This window comes from Ranitomeya variabilis, chromosome 2 (assembly GCF_051348905.1).
Source record: "Ranitomeya variabilis isolate aRanVar5 chromosome 2, aRanVar5.hap1, whole genome shotgun sequence".
Taxonomy (NCBI): Eukaryota; Metazoa; Chordata; class Amphibia; order Anura; family Dendrobatidae; genus Ranitomeya; species Ranitomeya variabilis.
The window spans coordinates 1056835124-1056858686 of record NC_135233.1 but is presented as its reverse complement, the minus strand read 5'-3'; the positions used below and the strand labels follow the sequence as shown (position 1 = coordinate 1056858686).

Below are 23563 nucleotides of genomic sequence, written 5' to 3'. Positions count from 1 at the left end.
GCACAGCCGCCCCGCACTCAGGCACAGCCGCCCCGCACAGCCACGCACAGCCGCCCCGCACACAGGCACAGCCGCCCCGCACAGCCGCCCCGCACAGCCACGCACAGCCGCCCCGCACTCAGGCACAGCCGCCCCGCGCTCAGGCACAGCCGCCCCGCACTCAGGCACAGCCGCCACACACAGCCGCCCCGCACAGCCACCCCGCACTCAAGCACAGCCGCCCGCACTCAGGCATAGCCGCCCCGCACTCAGGCACAGCCGCCACGCACAGCCGCCCCGCACTCAGGCACAGCCGCCACGCACAGCTGCCCCGCACAGCCACGCACAGCCACCCCGCACAGCCACGCACAGCCGCCCCGCACTCAGGCACAACCGCCCCGCACTCAGGCACAGCCGCCCCGCACTCAGGCACAGCCGCCCCGCAGTCAGGCACAGCCGCCCCGCACTCAGGCACAGCCGCCCGCACTCAGGCATAGCCGCCCCGCACTCAGGCACAGCCGCCCCGCACTCAGGCACAGCCGCCCGCACTCAGGCATAGCCGCCCCGCACTCAGGCACAGCCGCCACGCACAGCCGCCCCGCACTCAGGCACAGCCGCCCTGCACAGCCACGCACAGCCGCCACGCACAGCCGCCCCGCACAGCCGCCCCGCACTCAGGCACAGCCGCCCCGCACAGCCGCCCCGCACTCAGGCACAGCCGCCCCGCACTCAGGCACAGCCGCCCCGCACTCAGGCACAGCCGCCCCGCACTCAGGCACAGCCGCCCCGCACTCAGGCACAGCCGCCTGCACTCAGGCACAGCCGCCACGCACAGCCGCCCCGCACTCAGGCACAGCCGCCCCGCACAGCCACGCACAGCCGCTCCGCACTCAGGCACAGCCGCCCCGCTCTCAGGCACAGCCGCCCCGCACTCAGGCACAGCCGCCATGCACAGCCGCCCGCACTCAGGCATAGCAGCCCCGCACTCAGGCACAGCCGCCACGCACAGCTGCCCCGCACAGCCGCCCCGCACTCAGGCACAGCCGCCCCGCACAGCCACGCACAACCGCCCCGCACTCAGGCACAACCGCCCCGCACAGCCAGGCAGAGCCGCCCCGCACAGCCAGGCAGAGCTGCCCCGCACAGCCAGGCAGAGCTGCCCCGCACAGCCAGGCAGAGCCGCCCCGCACAGCCAGGCAGAGCCGCCCCGCACAGCCAGGCAGTAGAGCCGGAGAGAGAAAGATGGGAGCAACATATGGCAGAATGAAACAGGAACAGGCAGAATGGGTGCAGCACATTACAACAGAATGGTGGCACAGGATGGGAGCAGCACATGACAGAATGATTGCGCACGATGGGAGCAGCACATGACAGAATGGGGGCGCACACATGACATGATGGGGGTGCAGGATGGGAGCACATGACAGGATGGGGGTGCAGGATGGGAGCACATGACAGGATGCGGACGCAGGATGGAGCAGCACATGACAGAAAGGGGGAGCAGGATGGGAGCAGCACATGACAGAATGGGGGCGCACACATGACAGGATGGGGGTGCAGGATGGAGCAGCATATGACAGGATGGGGGCGCAGGATGGGAGCAGCACATGACAGGATGGAGATGCAGGATGGGAGCAGCACATGACAGGATGGGGGAGCAGGATGGGAGCAGCACATGACAGAATGGGGGTGCAGCACATGACAGGATGGGGACGCAGGATGGAGCAGCACATGACAGGATGGGGGCGCAGGATGGGAGGACATGACAGGATGGGGATGCAGGATGGAGCAGCACATGAAAGGATGGGGGCGTAGGATGGAGCAGCACATGACAGGATGGGAGAGCAAGATGGGAGCAGCACATACCAGGATGGAGACCACATACCAATATAAATGCTCGCCACCCGGGCGTAGAACGGGTTCAATAGCTAGTTTCTTTATAACAGACCATGCCATCCCGGACCCCTCTGGACAATGACATTTACTCCCTGTGAAGATGAGTCACAGTCGCGTGCATTACATGTTCTTATATATACCAGTAATTTTAATAATATATTGTAACCTCTGCTCCGTGTCTTCCACAGTAGATGACTTAAGACATTACTTTAGTTATATAGTGGCAGTGTGGTCCTCAGCATTCACATGCACTACCTGGTCAGCCCATTGCTTTCAATGTTTACTGCCCAAATATGAGAGCTGTTAGTTGCATTTCTTAGTGGGTCAGAGTTTGGGAGACTTTCGTTTTGGTGATAGATGTAGGTGGAGATTTCTGCCCATAAAAACACTGATGGTCAAAATTATTCAAACCCCATTGCAAATTCGTTTTTTTTTTTATCATGAATCTTAGCTCATTCCTCATGGGCAATGGCATCTTGGTCACTAATATTCTTCAGTGTGAGTGCTGCAACCACCTACTTCAAATGCAACAAAGATTTTCTAGGGTGTTCAAGTCAGGCAACTCCAGTATATTCCAGGACATCTTCTGACATCCAAGCCTTGGCAGAGGTACGCTTGGGATCATTGTCCTCTTGGAGTGTTCAATTATGCCCGAGCTTTAATTTATCAAAAGGCATGACGTTTCCTGATACTTGATTGAATACATCTTGCCCTCGACACTCTGCAGATTTTTAGTGCTAGAGGAAGCATAGTGGCTCCGTAATAATCTTATTACGGAGCCACTGCCGTAGAATCATAGAACGTTAGAGTTGGAAGGGGCCTCAAGGGTCATCGTGTCTAACCCCCTGCTCAGTGCAGCACAGGATTCACTGTAGACATCATCAAGCCACGGTCATGCTTCACTGTGAGCATCACTGAGCCTCCAACATGCTTTACTATAGACATCACCATGCCACCACCATGCTTCACTGTAGGCACCACAGAACCTCCACCATGCTTCACTGCACAGATCACCGAGCCACCGCCATGTTTCACTGTAGGCAGTGAGTCCTTTTTCAGTGTATTTTTCATTCTTCTAACTCGAGTCATACCGTTGATCTGTGGGCCCCAAAAATTTCATGTTTTTTTTGTTTCAATTTTCAACAGAGCAGAAACCTAATAGTCTGTACTTTATTTATATGATATCGGGTATATTGTAGCCAACGTTTCTTCTACTTTTAGGTCCGTAGTTGTGACTTCTTGGAATCTGGGCATGGAGTCCATCAGTAAAATACTGTAGCTACCCACATGCTTGATTAATTTGTGCTACATTGGGATAAGCAGTAAAATACAGTATCCACATGCTTGATTGATTTGCACAATGTCACTGGTTAAGTGAGCTTTCATGCTGCTAGAACTGTGCCCTGTATGTGCCTTGGGTTGGTGCATCAGACTCATGGTCTTCTTAGTAAATTTAGTTTGTGGAAGAAGGTAGCTAGGAGGAGAAGGGAGCTGCAGCACATGTGATATCTCCAACTTGGTGGAAGTGGTGGCAGAAGTGCCGTCTCCAGCTAGGAACACTGATGCTGTCTCCAGATAGGAGGAAATAGTGGCAGCCATGGCGCAGGAGATGTTTTCTCCAGCTAGGAAGAGGACACGTCAGCCCCAGTGCAGAGGATGAAATTTTCAGCCATGATAAGGATTCTACAACCACATTGCAGAGGATTATGGCTTCAGCTAGGAGGAAGCAGGCACATCACACAGAATGATGCCACCAGCTAGGAGGAGGCAGCCACAACACAGAGATTGATGTCACCAGCTGGAAGGAGCAGGCAGACACACCCCTGAGGATGACGTCACCAGCTAGAAGGAGGAGACAGACACACCTCTGAGGATGACACCACCAGCTAGGAGGAGGAGACAGCCACACCTCTGAGGATGACGTCACCAGCTAGAAGGAGGAGACAGCCACACCTCTGAGGATGACGTCACCAGCTAGAAGGAGGAGACAGCCACACCTCTGAGGATGACGTCAACAGCTAGAAGGAGGAGACAGCCACACCTCTGAGGATGACGTCACCAGCTAGAAGGAGGAGACAGCCACACTTCTGAGGATAACGTCACCATCTAGGAGGGTGAGACCGCCACTCCGCTGAGGATGATGTCACTAGCTAGGAGGAGGAGACTGCCACACTGAAGAGGATGTCATAAACTAGAAGGAGGTGGCAGCCACACTGCAGAGAATGATGACACCAGCTAGGATGAGGGGGCAGCCACAGCACCACTACTGCCTTTACATGGCTGGTTTTCCACATTGTCAGAAAAAAAGTTTTAATTTTTCTGCTAGGCCTACTGTTAATACACCAAGCTAGCAGACAGCCATGAGCCACGGTTTGGGGAGCCCTGTTCTATGCCAGTACGGGCAATGCCATGGTGTGGAGTCTTAGGAAGTTACCTTTTCTTCACCCTTAACCCCTTCTTCACCCTTAACCCCTTTTTGGAGGTATGACCTTTCCTAATTGGATCGCTAAGTTATTATTATTTATTTATATAGCACCATTGTTTCCATGGTGCTGTACATGAGAACGGGTTACATCAAAATACAAATATCACTTACAGTAGACACACTAAAAATGGTAGCTTGGTACAGAGGGGAGAGGGCCCTGCCCTTGCGGGCTTACATTCTACAGGATGATGGGGAAAGATGCAGGTGGTTGGGGGTTTCCGCTTCTCCGATGGTGTTGAGGTGGCAGAGTGGTCATTGCAGGTTATAAGCTTTCTTGAAGAGATGCGTTTTCAGGTTCGGTCTGAAGGATCCAAATGTGGTAGCTAATCGGACATGTTGGGGCACAGAATTCCAGAGTCGGGGAGCTATTCAGGAGAAGTTTTGGATGTGATTGGGTGAAGAATGATTTAAGGAGGACAGAAGTAGGTATTGGGAGGATCGGAGATTACGCGAGGGAAGATATCGGGAGATTAGTTCAGAGATAAACAGAGGAGAAAGGTTATAGATGGCTTTGTATATCCGTGTTAGTAGCTTGAACTGGATACGCTGGGAAATTGGGAACCAGTGAAGGGATTTGCAAAGGGGGGAAGCAGGAGAGCAACGAGGAGAGAGATTAATTAGTGGCCAGGTTTGAAGGACAAGGCTGAGTCAAGGGTTACTCCGAGGCAGCGGATTTCTCATACAGGGGAAAGTGTGATAGATCAGGTAGGGAAGATATGTGAGATGGAGTAAAGGTAATTAGTTCATATTTGTCCACACTGAGCTTGAGGGAGCAAGAGGAGAAGGAGGATATGGCTGATAGACACTCTTGGATTCTGGTCAACAGAGAGGTGACATCTGGGCCAGAGAGGTAGATCTGAGTGTTATCAGCCTATAGATGGTACTGGAAACCACAGGACTTTGTAATTTGCCGCAAGCCAAGGGTATAGATGGAGAAGAGTAGGGGTTCTAGGACAGAGCCTTGAGGGACACCAACAGTGAGAGGGTGAGATAAGGAGGTAGTGTGGGAGTAGGATATCCTAAATGTGTGTTTGGTAAGGTATGAGGAGATCAGGATAAGGCGAGGTCTTTGACGCCAAAGGAAGAGAGGATCTGTAGTGGGAGGCAGTGGTCAACTGTGTCGAAAGCAGAGAACAAGTCAAGAAGGAGTAGTATAGAGAATTGTCTGTTAGCATTGGCTCTAAGTAAGTCGTAAGTCATTTTGGTCAAGGCCGTTTCAGTGGAATTGTGGGGACAGAAGCCAAACTGTAGGTTGTCAAAGAGTTAGTTAGATGCGAAGTGAGAGGAAAGTTCAGCTTGGACGTGTTGCTCAAGGAGTTTGGAAGCAAGTAGGAGCAATGATATGGGGATATCTGGACAAAGCAGTTGGGGCAAAGGATGGCTTTTTGAGGACAGGTGTGATTGTGGCATGTTTGAAAGAAAAGGGGACGGTACCAGAAGTTAGTGATAGGTTGAAGAGATTGGTTAGGGATGGGATAAGTGTGGTGGTGAGATTGTGGAGGAGGTGGGATGGGGTCAAGTGCACAAGTGGTGAGGTATGATTTGGAGAGGAGGTGAGTAAGCTCTCCTTGACTGATGTTGGAAAGGAAGGTTATGGGGTAAGGGCATTGGTTTAGAATACAAAGGGGTTGTGGTGGCTGAACAATAAAGACTTTCCTTGTTTTGTTTATCTTATTTGCAGCTTTGAGAGTAGTCACCATGGCGTACATATGATCAAGGGTACATACCAAGTGCCATGAGTGATCAAGACATTGTCAGAAAAGCTGGGTATGCTACAAAACATAAAGCTGCATCACTGAGACTAGATTAAAAGAGCAAATAGAAGAGCATAGTCATGATGTAGTAATGAAGAGCAAATTAGCCAGATTTCCACATCTATTTGTCACAGCCTGAGTATAGACTGTGATGCACGGACTTCGTGTGGTTCTTCTGACCCAAATTTGACAGCCTTAGCGTCACCTGTAAGGCTGTTAAGTTCAAGTCAGGAGACCCGCAGCCGGTCCATGCATCATGTCCCACGACAACACGCGTATTAGTGAATGCACCCGAAGGACAAGAGAATCCAGAAAAAGCGGGCAAGGTCAGGTTTAGGCATGGTGGACCATGGAGTCGGAATGTTGCCTCTGCGGAAGCATAGAGTGGTGCCAGAACACTGACAAGGATGGAAGCAGCATTGAACCAGGCTTCCATCATGACGTCATCTCAAGTAAGCTCGGCAGACAGCGGACGCGGCAAACCTCACACAGTCAACACAATGGAGGGATGCAACGTTCTGTATTTGATGCATATGTGGGTTACATACCGTTACTATCGCTCTTAATTCCTGAATTTACAAATGACGTTCTGTATTTCTTTACTTATGCCTTCAGGGTTGAAGAAGATTTGGAGAAACTTTTAAGTCTTGGAATGAAGACAAAGAATAAGCCAAAGCCACAAATACCTGCCAAGCCCGCATTTCTGAAGAAGTCCAAGAATTCCACCAGCCCGTCACACACGGATATAAAGCCCTCAGAGCCCAACGTACAGGCCATGGACGAGTCAGACATCCTCCAGTACATTAAGGAGAACGAAGCCCCAGACAGTGACTCACTCCGTCTGTTTTGAAGGACTGATGCCGATTTTGCTTTCTTTTTGAAGTGTCCTTTAAGCCCTGTATAAACAGCAGCCTAACACCCCAGTGATTAGGAAGGTAGGGAGAACTTTACTGGAAGCTCTAGACCAACAGTACATGAATTAGTTAATGCACTGCCGTACAATCGCTCATCAGCCCTTGCGGGAAGTGATGAACCCATTTTCAAATACCTTATGAGGGAATACCAAGTAAAAAGATGGTGGTTCCCATATTCTAGCAGAGTAAAGGGAAGCTATTAAATGGTTCTCTCGCTCTAAAGGATCCAACATTACACGGGCAGTTAATTGATTTCTGTGGATACAGTGTAATACCACAATTAACCAGTGGAGGTGCTGTAGGGAAATTGATCACTTGCTGCCTATTTGTTTTACTAGCTAATGAATCCGACACCGTATGGTCAGCTTATAGTTGGGAGTCCTTTCTAAAAAAAAACAGACAACCCATTAGCTGGAGGAGAAAGTGGCTCCTAAGAATGTCTCTTATTCTGGAGGACTCTGGATGGGTTCGGAGTAAATGGGCAGTCTATTGATTTCAATGCTCAATGTGTAACGCATAATGTGGTGGGTGTGTCTGAGGTTCTGAAAAAGAAAAAATTGCTCTATATGTATTTTTTCAAAAATATCAGATGGAGGGATACTCAACTTCCATTAGCCCCTGTTGATCAAGCGTAAACCACTCTGGAAGTGATGTCTACGCCGTCTAAATGTCACAGGACTCCTGAAGTCTGTGATTGGCTGCAGTAGTCAGGTGATGAGGAGAGCGCCTTATTGGATATTTCTCTTCTAGTCATGTGACATCTACAGCCAATCACAGGCTTTTTGGCAGTCTACGCTGGATCCACAGAGGTGATAGAAGGTGAGTATCCCTTTATTTGGTATTTAGAGATAGTCAACACCTAGGAAAATTATTTTTTGTCATCAGACACCCTCTTTAAGAGATTTTCACCCCTTAGAGTTTCTTCTTTCTATTAGCTAGAGCTGCAAGCCAACGTGCTGCCATCAAGTCCCTTGAAAACAATGGACACGCTGAAATCGATGGCTCCTCTAATAATTTTTTTGAGGTTTTCCAAATTAATAAACTCCTACTAGCTGCAAGGTTTTCCAAGAAATGGTAATTGTTCTATGCAATCAGTCCAATGATTATTCTAATTAAGGCCTTAATTTTTACGCTCGTGTATGATTGAGACACAACAATAAATCTGCTTATCATGTCCGTGATCATCCTATGTATTAAATGACGTGTTTGATAGTTACTTTATATCTGTGTTTCGTGATTACTTTTATATGAATTTTCACCTTAATTTTTTCATATTCCATTTACCTGTTTAATTTATATCCAGAAAGGAAATTTTTTTGCCGGTAAGTAAAAAAACAAACAAACTAAACACAATAATGAATTATTCCTGGGGACAGATACTTGTTTGGTGAAGCGATAGATATTTATATTTGTTTTTTAAGGTTATGTTCACACAGGTCTGAGTGTAGTACAGACTCGGCAAAGTGCATCAGATTTTCTAAATCTCACCTACACAAAAAAAGGAATTCTCTCGGAAATTGAGCTGTATGAAATCCGCTGCACATCCATTTTGCCAGGATCCATTGAAGATTTTTTTTCTGTTTCCTTAAAGCAAATCCATCAGCATGTTTTGCTATGTAATCTGAGAGCTGCATGATGTAGGGGCAGAGACCCTGATTCCAGTGTTGTCACTTGCTGGTCTACATGTTGTCATTTTGATACAATCACCGTTTTCTCTGCTCCAGATCTAGCAGTGCTCAGAATTCTGAGCGGTGTATAACCCCGCCCTCACCACTGATTGGCAGCTTTCTGTGTGGCGGAGGCGGAGTCATACAGTAGTTGACTAGAGGCACTAGATACCTAGTCATGTAGTGATAATCTCCAGCTGATAAAACACTGATTGTAATGAAACAGCAGCACACAGCCAAGTAAGTGACACATCACTGGAATCAGGCTCTCAGCCCCTACATCGTGGTGTTCTCAGATTGCATAGCAAAAACCTGCTGATAGGTAATCTATCTGGACAAACTTTAGATCTATTTGCTGAGGATCTAGTGCAGGAAATGTGCAAAAAAATAGAGATTAGGGATAGTTATCGTTGAGCATTTCCCTGAAGAAATATCCAGATCCTTTCTTCCCACCGTCACTGGAGCATCACTACGGTGGAGCATCATCAGTGTCATGAATGATCTCCATCGGCATAGGATACATCTAAGAATTCAGCATAGGGGGCTATTCAGTGCAGATTTGGGTAATTAATGACAAACCTGCATTTTGGTCATTCATCAGGTGATCGTCACTCTTAGACGGCACAATAATCTGGAAACGCGCTCCTGGGATCAGCGGAAATTCACTGAGACCGTGTGGACTCCATCGGAGCGGATCGCCTCTCACTGTGGCCATGATTCATAGGATTATCTGTTCATTTGGGGAAATGTGCAGCCATTTGGTCTCCTTGGCTTCTCTAAAGCTGGACCCGCTGGGGTAAGGTGACCACACGTTTCCCCCCATATAAAGCCCTGACATTGGACACAGTTGAGCCCCAGTTTCACATTTGTAAATTGTTTTCTTATGGGAAAGTTTAACTGGAACGTAGCTGTGTATTATTGTAAATTATCCCTATTCGTGACCAGTTATGTTGTTTTCAACCTTTAGAACTTGTGCTCAGTCCCCAATATATTACTACTTGGCCGGTTTAGTTCTATGAAACGTTCCATTTTTTTTTTCTATTTTTCTCAAGAGATAAAACCGGGTCCTTTTTGGCAAAACGTAATATATGATGTGGTTCGAATGAATGACAGTCAAAGAATGAATATTGGGGAAAGAGGGTTAGCACATCACCGTATAATCCCCAAGGTTATGCTCAAACAAGCACCACCACGTAATAATGCTGACTATATGTCCGCTAATATTCATACTGTGGAAGATAATTATGTCATTATTATTCACGGTCATATCATTGGAATTAGTTGCACTGCACCATACACTCACTGGCCACTTTATTAGGTACACCTGTCCAACTTCTTGTTAACACTTAATTTCTAATCAGCCAATCACATGGCGGCAACTCAGTGCATTTAGGCATGTAGACATGGTCAAGACAATCTCCTGCAGTTCAAACCGAGCATCAGTATGGGGAAGAAAGGTGATTTGAGTGCCTTTGAACGTGGCATGGTTGTTGGTGCCAGAAGGGCTGGTCTGAGTATTTCAGAAACTGCTGATCTACTGGGATTTTCACGCACAACCATCTCTAGGGTTTACAGAGAATGGTCCGAAAAAGAAAAAAAATCCAGTGAGCGGCAGTTCTGTGGGCGGAAATGCCTTGTTGATGCCAGAGGTCAGAGGAGAATGGGCAGACTGGTTCGAGCTGATAGAAAGGCAACAGTGACTCAAATCGCCACCCGTTACAACCAAGGTAGGCCTAAGAGCATCTCTGAACGCACAGTGCGTCGAACTTTGAGGCAGATGGGCTACAGCAGCAGAAGACCACACCGGGTACCACTCCTTTCAGCTAAGAACAGGAAACTGAGGCTACAATTTGTACAAGCTCATCGAAATTGGACAGTAGAAGATTGGAAAAACGTTGCTTGGTCTGATGAGTCTCGATTTCTGCTGCGACATTCGGATGGTAGGGTCAGAATTTGGCGTAAACAACATGAAAGCATGGATCCATCCTGCCTTGTATGGAGCATCTTTGGGATGTGCAGCCGACAAATCTGCGGCAACTGTGTGATGCCGTCATGTCAATATGGACCAAAATCTCTGAGGAATGCTTCCAGCACCTTGTTGAATCTATGCCACGAAGAATTGAGGCAGTTCTGAAGGCAAAAGGGGGTCCAACCCGTTACTAGCATGGTGTACCTAATAAAGTGGCCGGTGAGTGTATATTCCTTTATGTGATTGTAACTGGTATATATTAATATTCAACGCCAACTATTCTGGTGTCGGATTAACGTGTTGTATATCCCTGGCCACGTGAATCTATTAGCGGCTACACCATTGGCCTTGTCAGGCTGTACACTCGCCTTTTTGTAAATGCTGATCTGCCATCTTTCGTCAGTTACTCAGGGTGTTGTGTATCCCTCAAGATTCTCTGGTCAGTACAAACGTTTCGCCGGAAAACCTGGCTTCTTCCCCTTTTTCTGGATCAATATTACAGAAAAACATAAGATTGTGATATAATGTGATTAAAAAAAAACACTTTTATCCTGGACACTCATTTTAAATATTTGCCCCATCCCATTAAAAAATTCCAACCCCTCGTTGGGCCTTTAACCTAAAATACTTTTCTCATTTAAGTTAGAGAGGAATCCACTATGATGTAACTTACTAATTGTCTCGTTAGAGAATCTGTAGACCTGTAACTAAACTACTGGTCTGGACAAACATCCCAATACGTGTTTCGCCAAAAAAACCTGGCTTCTTCTGGGGTTTTTTGATTTGGATTCATATTACAAAAATACATAAAATTGTGATTAAAAAATCCTTTGACTTGGATCCTCATTTTAAATATTTGAACCATCCCATTAAAAAATTGCAAACTGTTGGGCCTTTTAGTTAAGATACTTTCCTCATTTAGGGTAGTTAGAGATGGATCCACTGTGGTGCCATTTACTAATTGTCTAGTTATAGGTCTACAGATTTTGAGACATTCCAAAAATCTAGACAATGTGGAAATCATTAGAGAGCGAGCAGTAAAGTCAGCGCTCTTCATTTTCGGCTCGTGCTGCTTGCATTCCTCATTCCTATTGTTTGGGTGATCATACACAGAATGTGCTTCCTGCTAATTGAATTATTCTCTCGTGTCACACATAAGCGACTGCCTCTTAATAAATCCACGATCTTATGTCATTTATTCCATGTTGTGTCGCTATGAATATTGCACAAATGGTTACAAAGGAAGAGAGTCAATATTAGTCTCTAAGGAAACGCGTTGCTAAAATACAACTTCAGATCTTGGCCGAAATGTCGTATAATGATGTGAGGTCAAATGTAATGGCGCATAATGTTATACTGACAATGGAAAAGTAATGCACTGCGAAACCGTGCAACCCAGAACGATTATTGCACCTCATCCAAAATTAGCGATAATGGCCGTTGTGTGGGTCCGTGAGAATCACTTTTCGTATTACAATCTAGGAGAAAACATTCTGACCAAGGACAACATCAGAGAGCATAGTCTTCAGCATTTGCTTACGTTTCCTTCAAATTCGTCGGTCTCCTTCCACACTCCAAAATGATATGGGGTGTTTAGGATTCGTATGCAATTGTCCTTCAGCGTGTGTTTCCTAAATCAGAAAAGTAGATTGTGAGCCCCATTGGAGACAGTGACTCAAGTGATGAAGAACTGTACAGCGCTGCGGAATATGTTGGCACTATATAAACATTGGAAAGCAAGTAGTTATATAAGGATAACATTTGGAGAACTCAATTTACTTACATGAATGTCAATAAAAATCAGTCCTAGGTGAGAGATCTCGGTTGCGTAGCTTCATAGGTATACAAAACCCACGTAAAAGTCTTCCATATGACGTCAGCAAAATATGGCACAAACCAGTACATAACACCAACATCTTTGGTAGATCTATAATAATAACAACTCGAATACATTTTTGTCCAATTGGTAAATGATGTTAATAAGCCCAGCAGGGCCAGACTGGCCATCTGGCAATTCTGGCAAATGCCAGAAGGGCCTGTCTGGTTGTGGGCTGCCTTGTCTGCTACATTGTTAACAGAATCGGTGTTCTCAAGACACCCATACTGTTAAGAGTTGTGATGGAGCACAAAGTCGCTGACTCCATCACTTACCCCAGCAGCCACGGGAATCATTAGAAATATTGGTCTTGTAGTAAATCTTGCTTTCCTCCATCCAGGGTAATATTAGTAATATATCCCATACGGTGCTTGGGGACGGGGACAACATAGGCATGTGTGATTTCAAATCCCAGGGCTGAATTTCAGCCTCAGTCCGTACCTGAAGCCCAGTACGTCAAAGTAAGGACAACCGGTGATCTGGTAACAGCGTCGTGGGTGTCCAAAGGGTCATTGATGCAAATCGTGAGTGAGGACCATCTCATCACGTCCACTCCTACAGAAGGGCTACTTTGGTTTTAATTACTGAAATGCTACTTACCTGATTAATTATATTTTCATTTATGTGGATGACTGGGTACGTGAGCATCACTCACCTGAGGAAAATATTCTCTAGCGACAGAATGAATAACCATTGGAGAAAAGTTGAACTTGATGGACCTATGTCTCTTTTTCAACCTATATTTGTAACTAGGATGCATAAGTCGACGGAGGCCGTATGATGGGCCAGTGTTCTCCTGAGTGGTTTTGGGTCCCGATATTCCTGATTATGTAACAAGTGCCACCTACCTAAACATTTCACAGATAAAGGAGGGTGGGACCATTTTTCAGCAGGATAATGCCCCTGCCACACTGCGAAAAAAACTATTCTGGAATTGTGTGAGGAACATGACTAAGAGTTCATCTAATTAATTTGTCTAATTTGTAAAGTCCATAGTTTGGCAAATTAGCGCTATCTTGGCTGGTAGAACAGACCCTACAAAATACTAGAGAGGAAGTTTCATTATTATTATTATTATTTATTATTATAGCGCCATTTATTCCATGGCGCTTTACATGTGAGGAGGGGTATACATAATAAAAACAAGTACAATAATCTTGAACAATACAGGTCACAACTGGTACAGGAGGAGAGTGGACCCTGCCCGCGAGGGCTCACAATCTACAAGGGATGGATGAGGATACAGTAGGTGAGGATAGAGCTGGTCGTGCAGTGGTTTGGTCAATCGGTGGTTACTGCAGGTTGAGGGCTTTCCGGAAGAGATAGGTCTTCAGGTTCTTTTTGAAGGTTTCGATGGTAGGTGAGAGTCTGATATGTTGTGGTAGAGAGTTCCAGAGTAGGGGTGATGCACAAGAGAATTATTATGGCTAACATTGGTGTATCAGTGTTCCTGAAATCGGACAGGATATATGACACAAAAAATGTTTTCATGCTCAACCATGGCTTTTTATCTCCAGCATTTCACCTCATGCACATATTATTCTTGAGTATCTTTGTTGAATTATACATATAGAGAGCTTTATTTCACAGTCATTTTTAGCATTACTGTATATTTCCTTGTGTGTCTTAATTATGCTCTATATCCTATAAGTCAATCTAAACACAGCGGTGGCCTGACCAAGCCTCCTGTCTGGCTTACTTCAGACATTTCCTGAATTAAGCTTGTCCTTACATGTGAACGTAACCCATGACTCAGTGGCCTCTTTAGAATTGATTTGAAGCAGGTAGGAATGTCTGGTCTTGTCGCACAAATCCATCATACATTGCAGAGGAATTACTATGGAAATTCTTGATCACTGACCTGAGAGAAAAGTGATTTTAGAGAAAGTGAACAAGACTAAAGTCCATAATGAAATCTAAAAGGTTTGCTACTTATTACTTTTTTATTATTAGCAAGTAACAGGGTGACGGACATTTTTCGACAGTATTTTCTGCAATTAGTAATCACATTTTTCAGGAAATTTTCTCTGCCATCTGTCCCCAAGAGTGACAGCCACCATCTCACTATAGCAGAACAGTTACAGTTTTAGCTAACCATAACTTTGAAGGAAAATAGATGGATTTAATTACTTGTATTCCGTTTTCCCAAAAATTTTATTTGGCACTTTTGTTTATTTCATGTTAATTCTGCAATCTCAAGGATCAGCTCGACGGTTTGAAGGTCCTACCAAACAGCACAACACGTCTTCGATTCCCCGACATGTGGCTTAGAAAGAAGTTGGAGATATTTGTGAACTTCAATGCCTGAAAGTTCAGGTTTTTGGTGAAGGAGGTATCTCCAGACTATGGGTACGTTCCATGCTCCAGATCTCCCTTCTCTCGATGAGCCAAAATTTACAGGCCAAGTTATACATTTACATGTCCACTATTTAAGATAACTGTTCACCAGAAATGAGTTCCTGCAGCATTGACTTATGATTGATGAAAATTAGAGAAGCCAAGTTATACTATGTTCATGACAAGTGCCCCTTTTAATAAGCTGACCCTGGACCACTGACCTGATGCTGTTTTGCCAATGCACTAACATTTTTTCAGATAATAGGTAAAATTGTTCCTCAATTCTGAGTTGACTCAACAGGTCAGTATTTTTGGAATATGACAGTTGAGTCGAAGGTAGAATATATTGTAAGGTCCATGAATTGATGACTGTTTCTGCTCTCCATTTGCGTACGTCGCCATGCGGCACTTCAAAGCACGCACATAATGAGATGAATTGCAGAAGACCATGGGTTCTCAAAGTTCTCTGACAAAACGCCTTTCATTTGCCGAGCGCCTCTGTTTTTTGTCAGCCCCAAAATATAATTCTGTTGTACATTTCTGCTAAAGCTCACAAAATGAAGAACAACCAGTACTGAAAGCAAAGCAAGAGTTCATTAAATTAGGAAGAGAATGTAATTAGCAATTGTCGAGCTGGAATCGGAGAAACTGAAGATAAATATTGTTGGTGTCTAAACCCACTTTGTGGCCTGATGAGTCCAGCTATTGCAGAGCTACAAATCAAAACGTGTACTGAAATTCCAGACAAATATTGGCCTCTTGTAAGATTCTGCTGATTTTACCAATAGTTTGATAGTTAAAGAGATTAAGAAAAGACATCGGTTCATCAAAACCATTATCCATCCAAAAGTCAGTGATGTTCAAGATGAAGCCAAAAACGTGTGGCAAAATAATGGTGATACCCATGTAATGCTAAGACTCTAAATATGTCACATCTCCAGCACAGTAAAATTCCTTACTTTCTTGTAATATATTTTTATTGAACTTGTTTTCCAAACTCAAGTTTTATGCAGTCCACTCATTTTATAGTAACCTTAGCTAAAATACAGTGGTGTACAATTTCTTGGCAAGAGAAAACTATGTTCTTGTCATGATCATCTAGGCCTCTTTTTATGCCTCCTATGTTTGTATTTGACTTGGCAGCAGCTACCAGGCATTGGTCGCTAAAGTTTGCCAATACACGTAATTGTTTTTTCATTGACAATCTTACCCTATATTGTACTATTTAGTACATAAAGATACATTTTTGTTTCTTTGACCCAAGTGCCTAACTTTTCATTTATCCACATTTTTCTTAATTTTCCATTTTTCAATCCAGCCCCAACTCTCTCTGTAATAGTAAACTAATCCTCCTGTGTGTATATAGTCAGGCAGAGATTAATATCATCTGCAAGCATTGAAATATTACCTTGTGTGCCCGTAGAAAGTATTTAATGCACACTGCAAAGAAGAAGGCCCAATACTGACCCCCTGAGGAACCCCATTGTTAACAGTAATGAAGTTGGAGTATTTCCCATTAGTATCCAAAGATTGAGCCATGTATCAACCCATTCACTTGTACAGTCATGACATAAAATGAGTACACCAATATTATATTATATGGTTTTATGTTTCAAGGCATAACATCTGGTTCTTAGAAGGTCTTGAAACTAGGTAGATACAACCTCAGGTGAATATATGATAAATTACACCATGTAATTATTTAACAAAAACTAGATCAAAATACAGATGCTGTGGGGAACTATTAAGTACACTCCATAAATCAATAGCTTGTCTAACCACTTATAGCAGCAATAACTAAATGTATTTTTTTCTTATGACTTTATTAGTATCTCACATAGCTCTGGAGGAATTACGGCCCACTCTTTTTTTACAACATTCCTTAAGTGGATTGATGCATGTGGGCACTCTGTGATGTGACCCACAACAGCTTTTCAATTGGATGGCGTTCTAAACTATGACGGCGTCATTACATCATGATTTTTTTATAATTTACAGCCATTCTTTGCTGATTTGCTGGTGTGCCTGGAAGGAATCATTGTCCTCTTGCATGAACCGCTTTCAGCCTATCATTAGCTTTTGGATAAACCCATCGTTCCAGAATCGGTTTCTTTTCTGTCAGCTGCTTAGTTACATACGCGTTGAGCAGAGATGAGGAGTTGGATGATTGGGGTCCATATACAGCCTTTAGTGCGTCATAGAAGCGCTTGAAGTCATGACTGTCTGCATAGCGCTGTATTTCGTCAGCCTTCTTGCTGAACCAGCTGTCCTGCACCTCACGTAGCTTTACCTGTACCTTTCTTTTTGTGCTGGTAAAAGCATCCTTCTTGGCTAGCAATGTGGGGTTGTTTTGATGCACTTTGTATACTGCTGATGTTTCTGCTTAGGAGTGCCTTTATTTCTTTGTCATTTTCATCGAACCATTTTTTTTTACTCCGGGCTGCTGGTCCAAGATGCTCCTAGGCAGTTTTATAAATAGCAACTCTAAGAGTCGTTCACTGTTCTTCAATTCTGGTCTTGTCTGCGGTGTCTTTGACAGTCTGCCATCAAGGTCATTGGCAACGCTTCTGTTTTGCAGCTTGGAAACATTCAGCTTCTGTAGTCTACTGCCTTTGGGGTCTCCTCAGTGGCAGAATGTGAAGCACTTAGACACAATAAGGCGGTGGTCGGTCCAGCAGTCGGCACCACACATGGCTCTCGTTACTCTAAAGTCCATCCTATCCTCTTCCTGACAAAATCATAGTCAATGAGATGCCAGTTTCTTGAGTGTGGGTGCATCCACGATGTCTTCTTGTGAGTGGGTAGATGGAACGGAGTGTTGGTGATGGCAAGGTCACATATGGCAAACGTCTTAAGGCCATTGCTGTGACACTTGCCAGTTCCGTGTCTCCCATTGGCTCCTTACCAGTTTTGATAGTCTGTTCCCACTCTGGCATAAAGTCTCCTAGTATAATGAGATGGTCTGACAGTAGGATTACTGAGATAGGTGTGTCAAGTTAATCATAGAACTTAACCTTAATGTCACTTGGATTGGTCATGGTGGGAGCATAGGCACAGATCAGGGTAGCACGCTTTATGTTTGTAAGTTGGAGCTGAAGTGTCATCTGGTGATCGTTGATACCCTCTGGAAGCTGGGTAAGTTTACGAACAAGGTGAGATTTGATAGCAAATGCCACGCCTGCTTCTCGTGGTTTAGAGCGGCTTCAACCTCTACAGAAAAGCGTGTATCCACCACTACGCTCTGACAGTTGGCCCTTATCTGCTAAGCAGGTTTCGCTGAGAGTTGCTATGTCCACGTTTTAGGGAGCTAGATTTTTAGATTTGCTGGAAATCTCTTCTCTGTCTGTTGTTATATGGTTTCTTCTGTACAGTCCACCAAATCCAGCCTGCACAGGTAGGCAAACCCTTAAAGTCACTGTGGGCCTAAAAAACCAACGGCTACCCTCACCTGGTTTGGTCCGCCTGCCAAGGCGGTGTTCCAGGGTGTACCCACTGCCACATTCTAGCAGTTACTTGGAAGTACAGGTGAGAGTTGAGTACCAGATGAGGATCAAAGATGGTCGAGCTGTCCTAAAAGCACACAGCAAGCCCTCCACCAGGTATGCTACCTCTGTCTGGACACCCCATATTTAACTGTAGAATAATTTGGTATATACAGAGGAGTTCATTGTTGACTCAATGACTACATGTTGCTCAGATCCGTGGCTCCAAAGTAAGCCCAAATCATCACCCCTCCAACACCATTCTTGACATTCAGTATGCTGTTTGTTTTTTGTGCAGGTGAATATAGTTAAACAATTCAACTTTGGTTTCCTCTGTCCTAAGGACATTGCTCCAGAAGTCTTGTGTTTTTTTTCAGATGCAACTTTGAAACCTTTAGCCATGTTACCATTTTCTCTTTAGAAAGACAAACCTATCTCCCGTCAATGCTTCCAAACAAGCAATACTTGGCCAGTCTTTTTCTACCTGTACTGTCAACTTGAACATTTAACATGCTGAGTTAGGCCTTTTGTGTCTGAGTTGAAGCTCTTGGGTTTTTGCAGTTTCTCTGAGCATTGAATGGTCTGAATTTGGGGTAAATTTGCTGGGATATACCATTCTGAGAAGATTGTTAATATTTTTCACTTGCAAAAAACCTTTCTCTTGGTAGAATGATGGACTCCAAATTATTTGAAAATTTCTTTATAACCCTTCCCAGATTGATTAACCGCAACATTTGAATCTCTAATATAATTGTGGATGTCTTTTCTCCTTGACATTCTGTTAATACACGTCTCAAAGCTCCAAACCAGCAAACTTCCCAAAGTTCTGCTCATGTAGATATTGTCACACTTGCTGGTGACTAATTAATCTGGTATTTGATTAACACTTACCCTTTTAGTTTCTATGGAAGCAGTAAGTGTGTATTTAATTTTTCACACACTGCTTCTGCATTTTGGCCCAGTTTTCAGAAATAAATAACACATTGTAATTTGTCATGTGTTGTTGTACCTCTCAATACATATTTACTGTGTTTTAACCCCTCCACGACCCTGGAATTTTCCATTTTTTGTTTTTTGCTCCCCTTTTTCTCAGAGCCTTAACCGTTTTTTATATGGCCATGTGAGGGCTGTTTTTTTTGTGAGACGACTTGGACTTTTGAACAACAATTGATTTTACCATATAATGTACTGCAAAACGGGAAGAAAATTCCAAGTGTGGTGAAATTGCAAAAAAAGTGCAATTTAACAATTTGTGTGTTTTTTTTTTTTTTTTAACCATGTTCACTAAATTTTAACCCCTTTCTGCCATTGGACGTAATATTCTGTCCATGTGGGGTGGGCCCTAATTCCCAAGGACGGAATATTATGTCCAGCACGATCGGCCGCGCTCACGGGGGGAGCGCGGCCGGGTGTCAGCTGCCTATCGCAGCTGACATCCGACAATATGTGCCAGGAGCGGTCACGGACCGCCCCCGGCACATTAACCCCCAGCACACCGCGATCAAACATGATCGCGGTGTGCCGGCGGCACAGGGAAGCATCGTGCAGGGAGGGGGCTCCCTGCGTGCTTCCCTGAGACCCCCGGAGCAACGCGATGTGATCGCGTTGCTGCGAGGGTCTCCTACCTCCTATCCCTGCAGGCCCCGGATCCAAAATGGCCGCGTGGCTGCATCCGGGTCCTGCAGGGATTACTTCCGGGTGCAGAGCAGGCTGCAGATGAAAGCTGCAGCCTGCATGGCTGTAAGTGAGATCGGTGATCTCACAGAGTGCTATGCACACTGTCAGATCACCGATCTGTAACTGTAATGTCCCCCCCTGGGACAAAGTAAAAAAGTTTAAAAAAAATTCCCACATGTGTAAAAAAAAAAAAAAAAAAAAAAAAAAAAAAATTCCTAAATAAAGAAAAAAAATAAAAAATTATTCCCATAAATACATTCCTTTATCTAAATAAAAAAATCAAACAATAAAAGTACACATATTTAGTATCGCCGCGTCCGTAACGACCCCACCTATAAAACTATATCACTAGTTAACCTCTTCAGTGAACACGTAAAAAAAAAAAAAAAAGGCAAAAAACAACGCTTTATTCTCATACCGCCAAACAAAAAGTAGAATAACACGCGATCAAAAAGACAGATATAAATAACCATGGTACCGCTGCAAATGTCATCTTGTCCCGCAAAAAACGAGCCGCCATATAGTATCATCAGCGAAAAAATAAAAAAGTTATAGTCCTGAGAATAAAGCGATGCCAAAATAATTATTTTTTCTATAAAATAGTTTTTATCGTATAAAAGCGCCAAAACATAAAAAAAATGATATAAATGAGGTATCGCTGTAATCGTACTGACCCGAAGAATAAAACTGCTTTATCAATTTTACCAAACGCGGAACGGTATAAATGCCTCCCCCAAAAGAAATTCATGAATAGCTGGTTTTTGGTCATTCTGCCTCACAAAAATCGGAATAAAAAGCGATCAAAAAATCTCCCGTGCCCGAGCATGTTACCAATAAAAACGTCAACTAGTTCCGCAAAAAACAAGACCTCACATGACTCTGTGGACTCAAATATGGAAAAATAATAGCTCTCAAAATGTGGTAATGAAAAAAATATTTTTTGCAATAAAAAGCTTCTTTCAGTGTGTGACAGCTGCCAATTATAAAAATCCGCTAAAAAACCCGCTATAAAAGTAAATCAAACCCCCCTTCATCACCCCCTTAGTTAGCGAAAAATAAAAAAATGTAAAAAATGTATTTATTTCCATTTTACCGCTAGGGTTAGGGCTAGGGTTAGGGCTAGGGTTAGGGCTAGGGTTAGGGCTACAGTTAGGGCTACGGTTAGGGCTAGGGTTGGGGCTAGGGTTAGAGTTGGGGCTAGGGTTGGGACTAGGGTTGGGGCTAGGGTTAGGGTTGGGGCTAGGGTTAGGGTTGGGGTTAGGGTTGGGGTTAGGGTTAAGGCTACAGTTAGGGTTGGGGCTAAAGTTAGGGTTAGGGTTGGGGCTAAAGTTAGGGTTAGGATTACATCTACGGTTGGGAATAGGGTTGGGATTAGGGTTAGGGATGTGTCTGGGTTAGAGGTGTGGTTAGGGTTACCTTTGGTATTAGGGTTAGGGGCGTGTTTGGATTAGGGTTTCAGGTAGAATTGGGGCTCTCCAAACGCGACATGGCGTCCGATCTCAATTTCAGCCAATTCTGCGTTGAAAAAGTAAAACAGTGCTCCTTCCCTTCCGAGCTCTCCCGTGCGCCCAAACAGGGGTTTACCCCAACATATGGGGTATCAGCGTACTCGGAAAACATTGGAGAACAACTTTTGGGGTGCAATTTCTCCTGTTACCCTTGGGAAAATACAAAACTGGGGGCTAAAAAATAATTTTTGTGGAAAAAAAATATTTTTTATTTGCATGGCTCTGCGTTATAAACTGTAGTGAAACAATTGAGGGTTCAAAGCTCTCACAACACATCTAGATGAGTTCCTTAGGGGGTCTACTTTCCAAAATGGTGTCACTTGTGGGGGGTTTCTACTGTTTAGGTACATTAGGGCCTCTGCAAACGCAATGTGACGCCTGCAGACCATTCCATCTAAGTCTGCATTCCAAATGGCGCTCCTTCCCTTCCAAGCCCTCCCATGCGCCCAAACGGTGGTTCCCCCCAACATATGGGGTATCAGCGTACTCAAGACAAATTGGACAACAACTTTTGGGGTCCAATTTCTCCTGTTACCCTTGGGAAAATACAAAACTGGGGGCTAAAAAATAATTTTGGGGGGAATTTTTTATTTTTTTTATTTTCACGGCTATGCGTAAACTGTAGTAAAACACTTGAGGGTTCAAAACTCTCACAACACATCTAGATGAGTTCCTTAGGGGGTCTACTTTCCAAAATGGTGTCACTTGTGTTTTTTTTTTACTGTTTAGGTACATTAGGGCTCTGCAAACGCAATGTGACGCCTGCAGACCATTCCATCTAAGTCTGCATTCAAAATGGCGCTCCATCCATTCCGAGCCCTCCCATGCGCCCAAACAGTGGTTCCCCCCCACCTATGGGGTATGAGCGTACTCAGGACAAATTGGACAACAACTTTTGTGGTCCAATTTCTCCTGTTACCCTCGGGAAAATACAAAACTGGGGGCTAAAAAATAGTTTTTGTGGGAAAAAAATGTTTGTTTTATTTTTACGGCTCTGCATTATAAACTTCTGTGAAGCAGTTGGTGGGTCAAAGTGCTCACTACACCTCTAGATAAGTTCCTTAGGGGGTCTACTTTCCAAAATGGTGTCACTTGTGGGGGGTTTCAAAGTTTAGGCACATTAGTGGCTCTCCAAACGCAACATGGCGTCCCACCTCAATTCCTGTCAATTTTGCATTGAAAAGTCAAACGGCGCTCCTTCCCTTCCGAGCTCTCCCATGCGCCCAAACAGTGGTTTACCCCACATATGGGGTATCAGCGTACTCAGGACAAATTGTACAATAACTTTTGTGGTCCAATTTCTTCTCTTACCTTTGGGAAAATAAAAAATTGGGGGCGAAAAATCATTTTTGTGAAAAAATATGATTTTTTATTTTTACGGTTCTGCATTATAAACTTCTGTGAAGCACTTGGTGAGTCAAAGTGCTCACCACACCTCTAGATAAGCTCCTTAGGGGGTCTACTTTCCAAAATGGTGTCACTTGTGGGGGGTTTCAATGTTTAGGCATATCAGGAGCTCTCCAAACGCAACATGGCGTCCCATCTCAATTCCAGTCAATTTTGCATTGAAAAGTCAATTGGCGCTCCTTCGCTTCCGAGCTCTGTCATGCGCCCAAACAGTGGTTTACCCCCACATATGGGGTATCGGCGTACTCAGGACAAATTGTTCAACATCTTTTGGGGTCCATTTTCTCCTGTTACCCTTGGTAAAATAAAACAAATTGGAGCTGAAGTAAATTTTGTGTGAAAAAAAGTTAAATGCTCCATTTTATTTAAACATTCCAAAAATTCCTGTGAAACACCTGAAGGGTTAATAAACTTCTTGAATGTGGTTTTGAGCACCTTGAGGGGTGCAGCTTTTAGAATGGTATCACACTTGGGTATTTTCTATCATATAGACCCCTCAAATTGACTTCAAATGAGATGTGGTCCCTAAAAAAAAAATGGTGTTGTGAAAATGAGAAATTGCTGGTCAAATTTTAACCCTTATAACTCCCTAACAAAAAAAATTTTTGGTTC

General features: G+C 44.4%; 1 protein-coding gene across 2 annotated transcripts in view; it reads left to right on the top strand.

Moving 5' to 3' along the window:
* Positions 1–8244, top strand: part of HS1BP3 (HCLS1 binding protein 3) — a 69136-nt gene extending 60892 nt beyond the window's left edge. For both annotated transcript variants that reach the window (XM_077291486.1, XM_077291487.1), the window contains exon 7: positions 6730–8244. In XM_077291486.1, coding sequence (XP_077147601.1) covers positions 6730–6964 — 235 coding nt within the window. In that variant the 3' untranslated portion in view covers positions 6965–8244. The remainder of the gene's footprint in view (positions 1–6729) is intronic.
* Positions 8245–23563: the final 15319 nt, after the last annotated feature.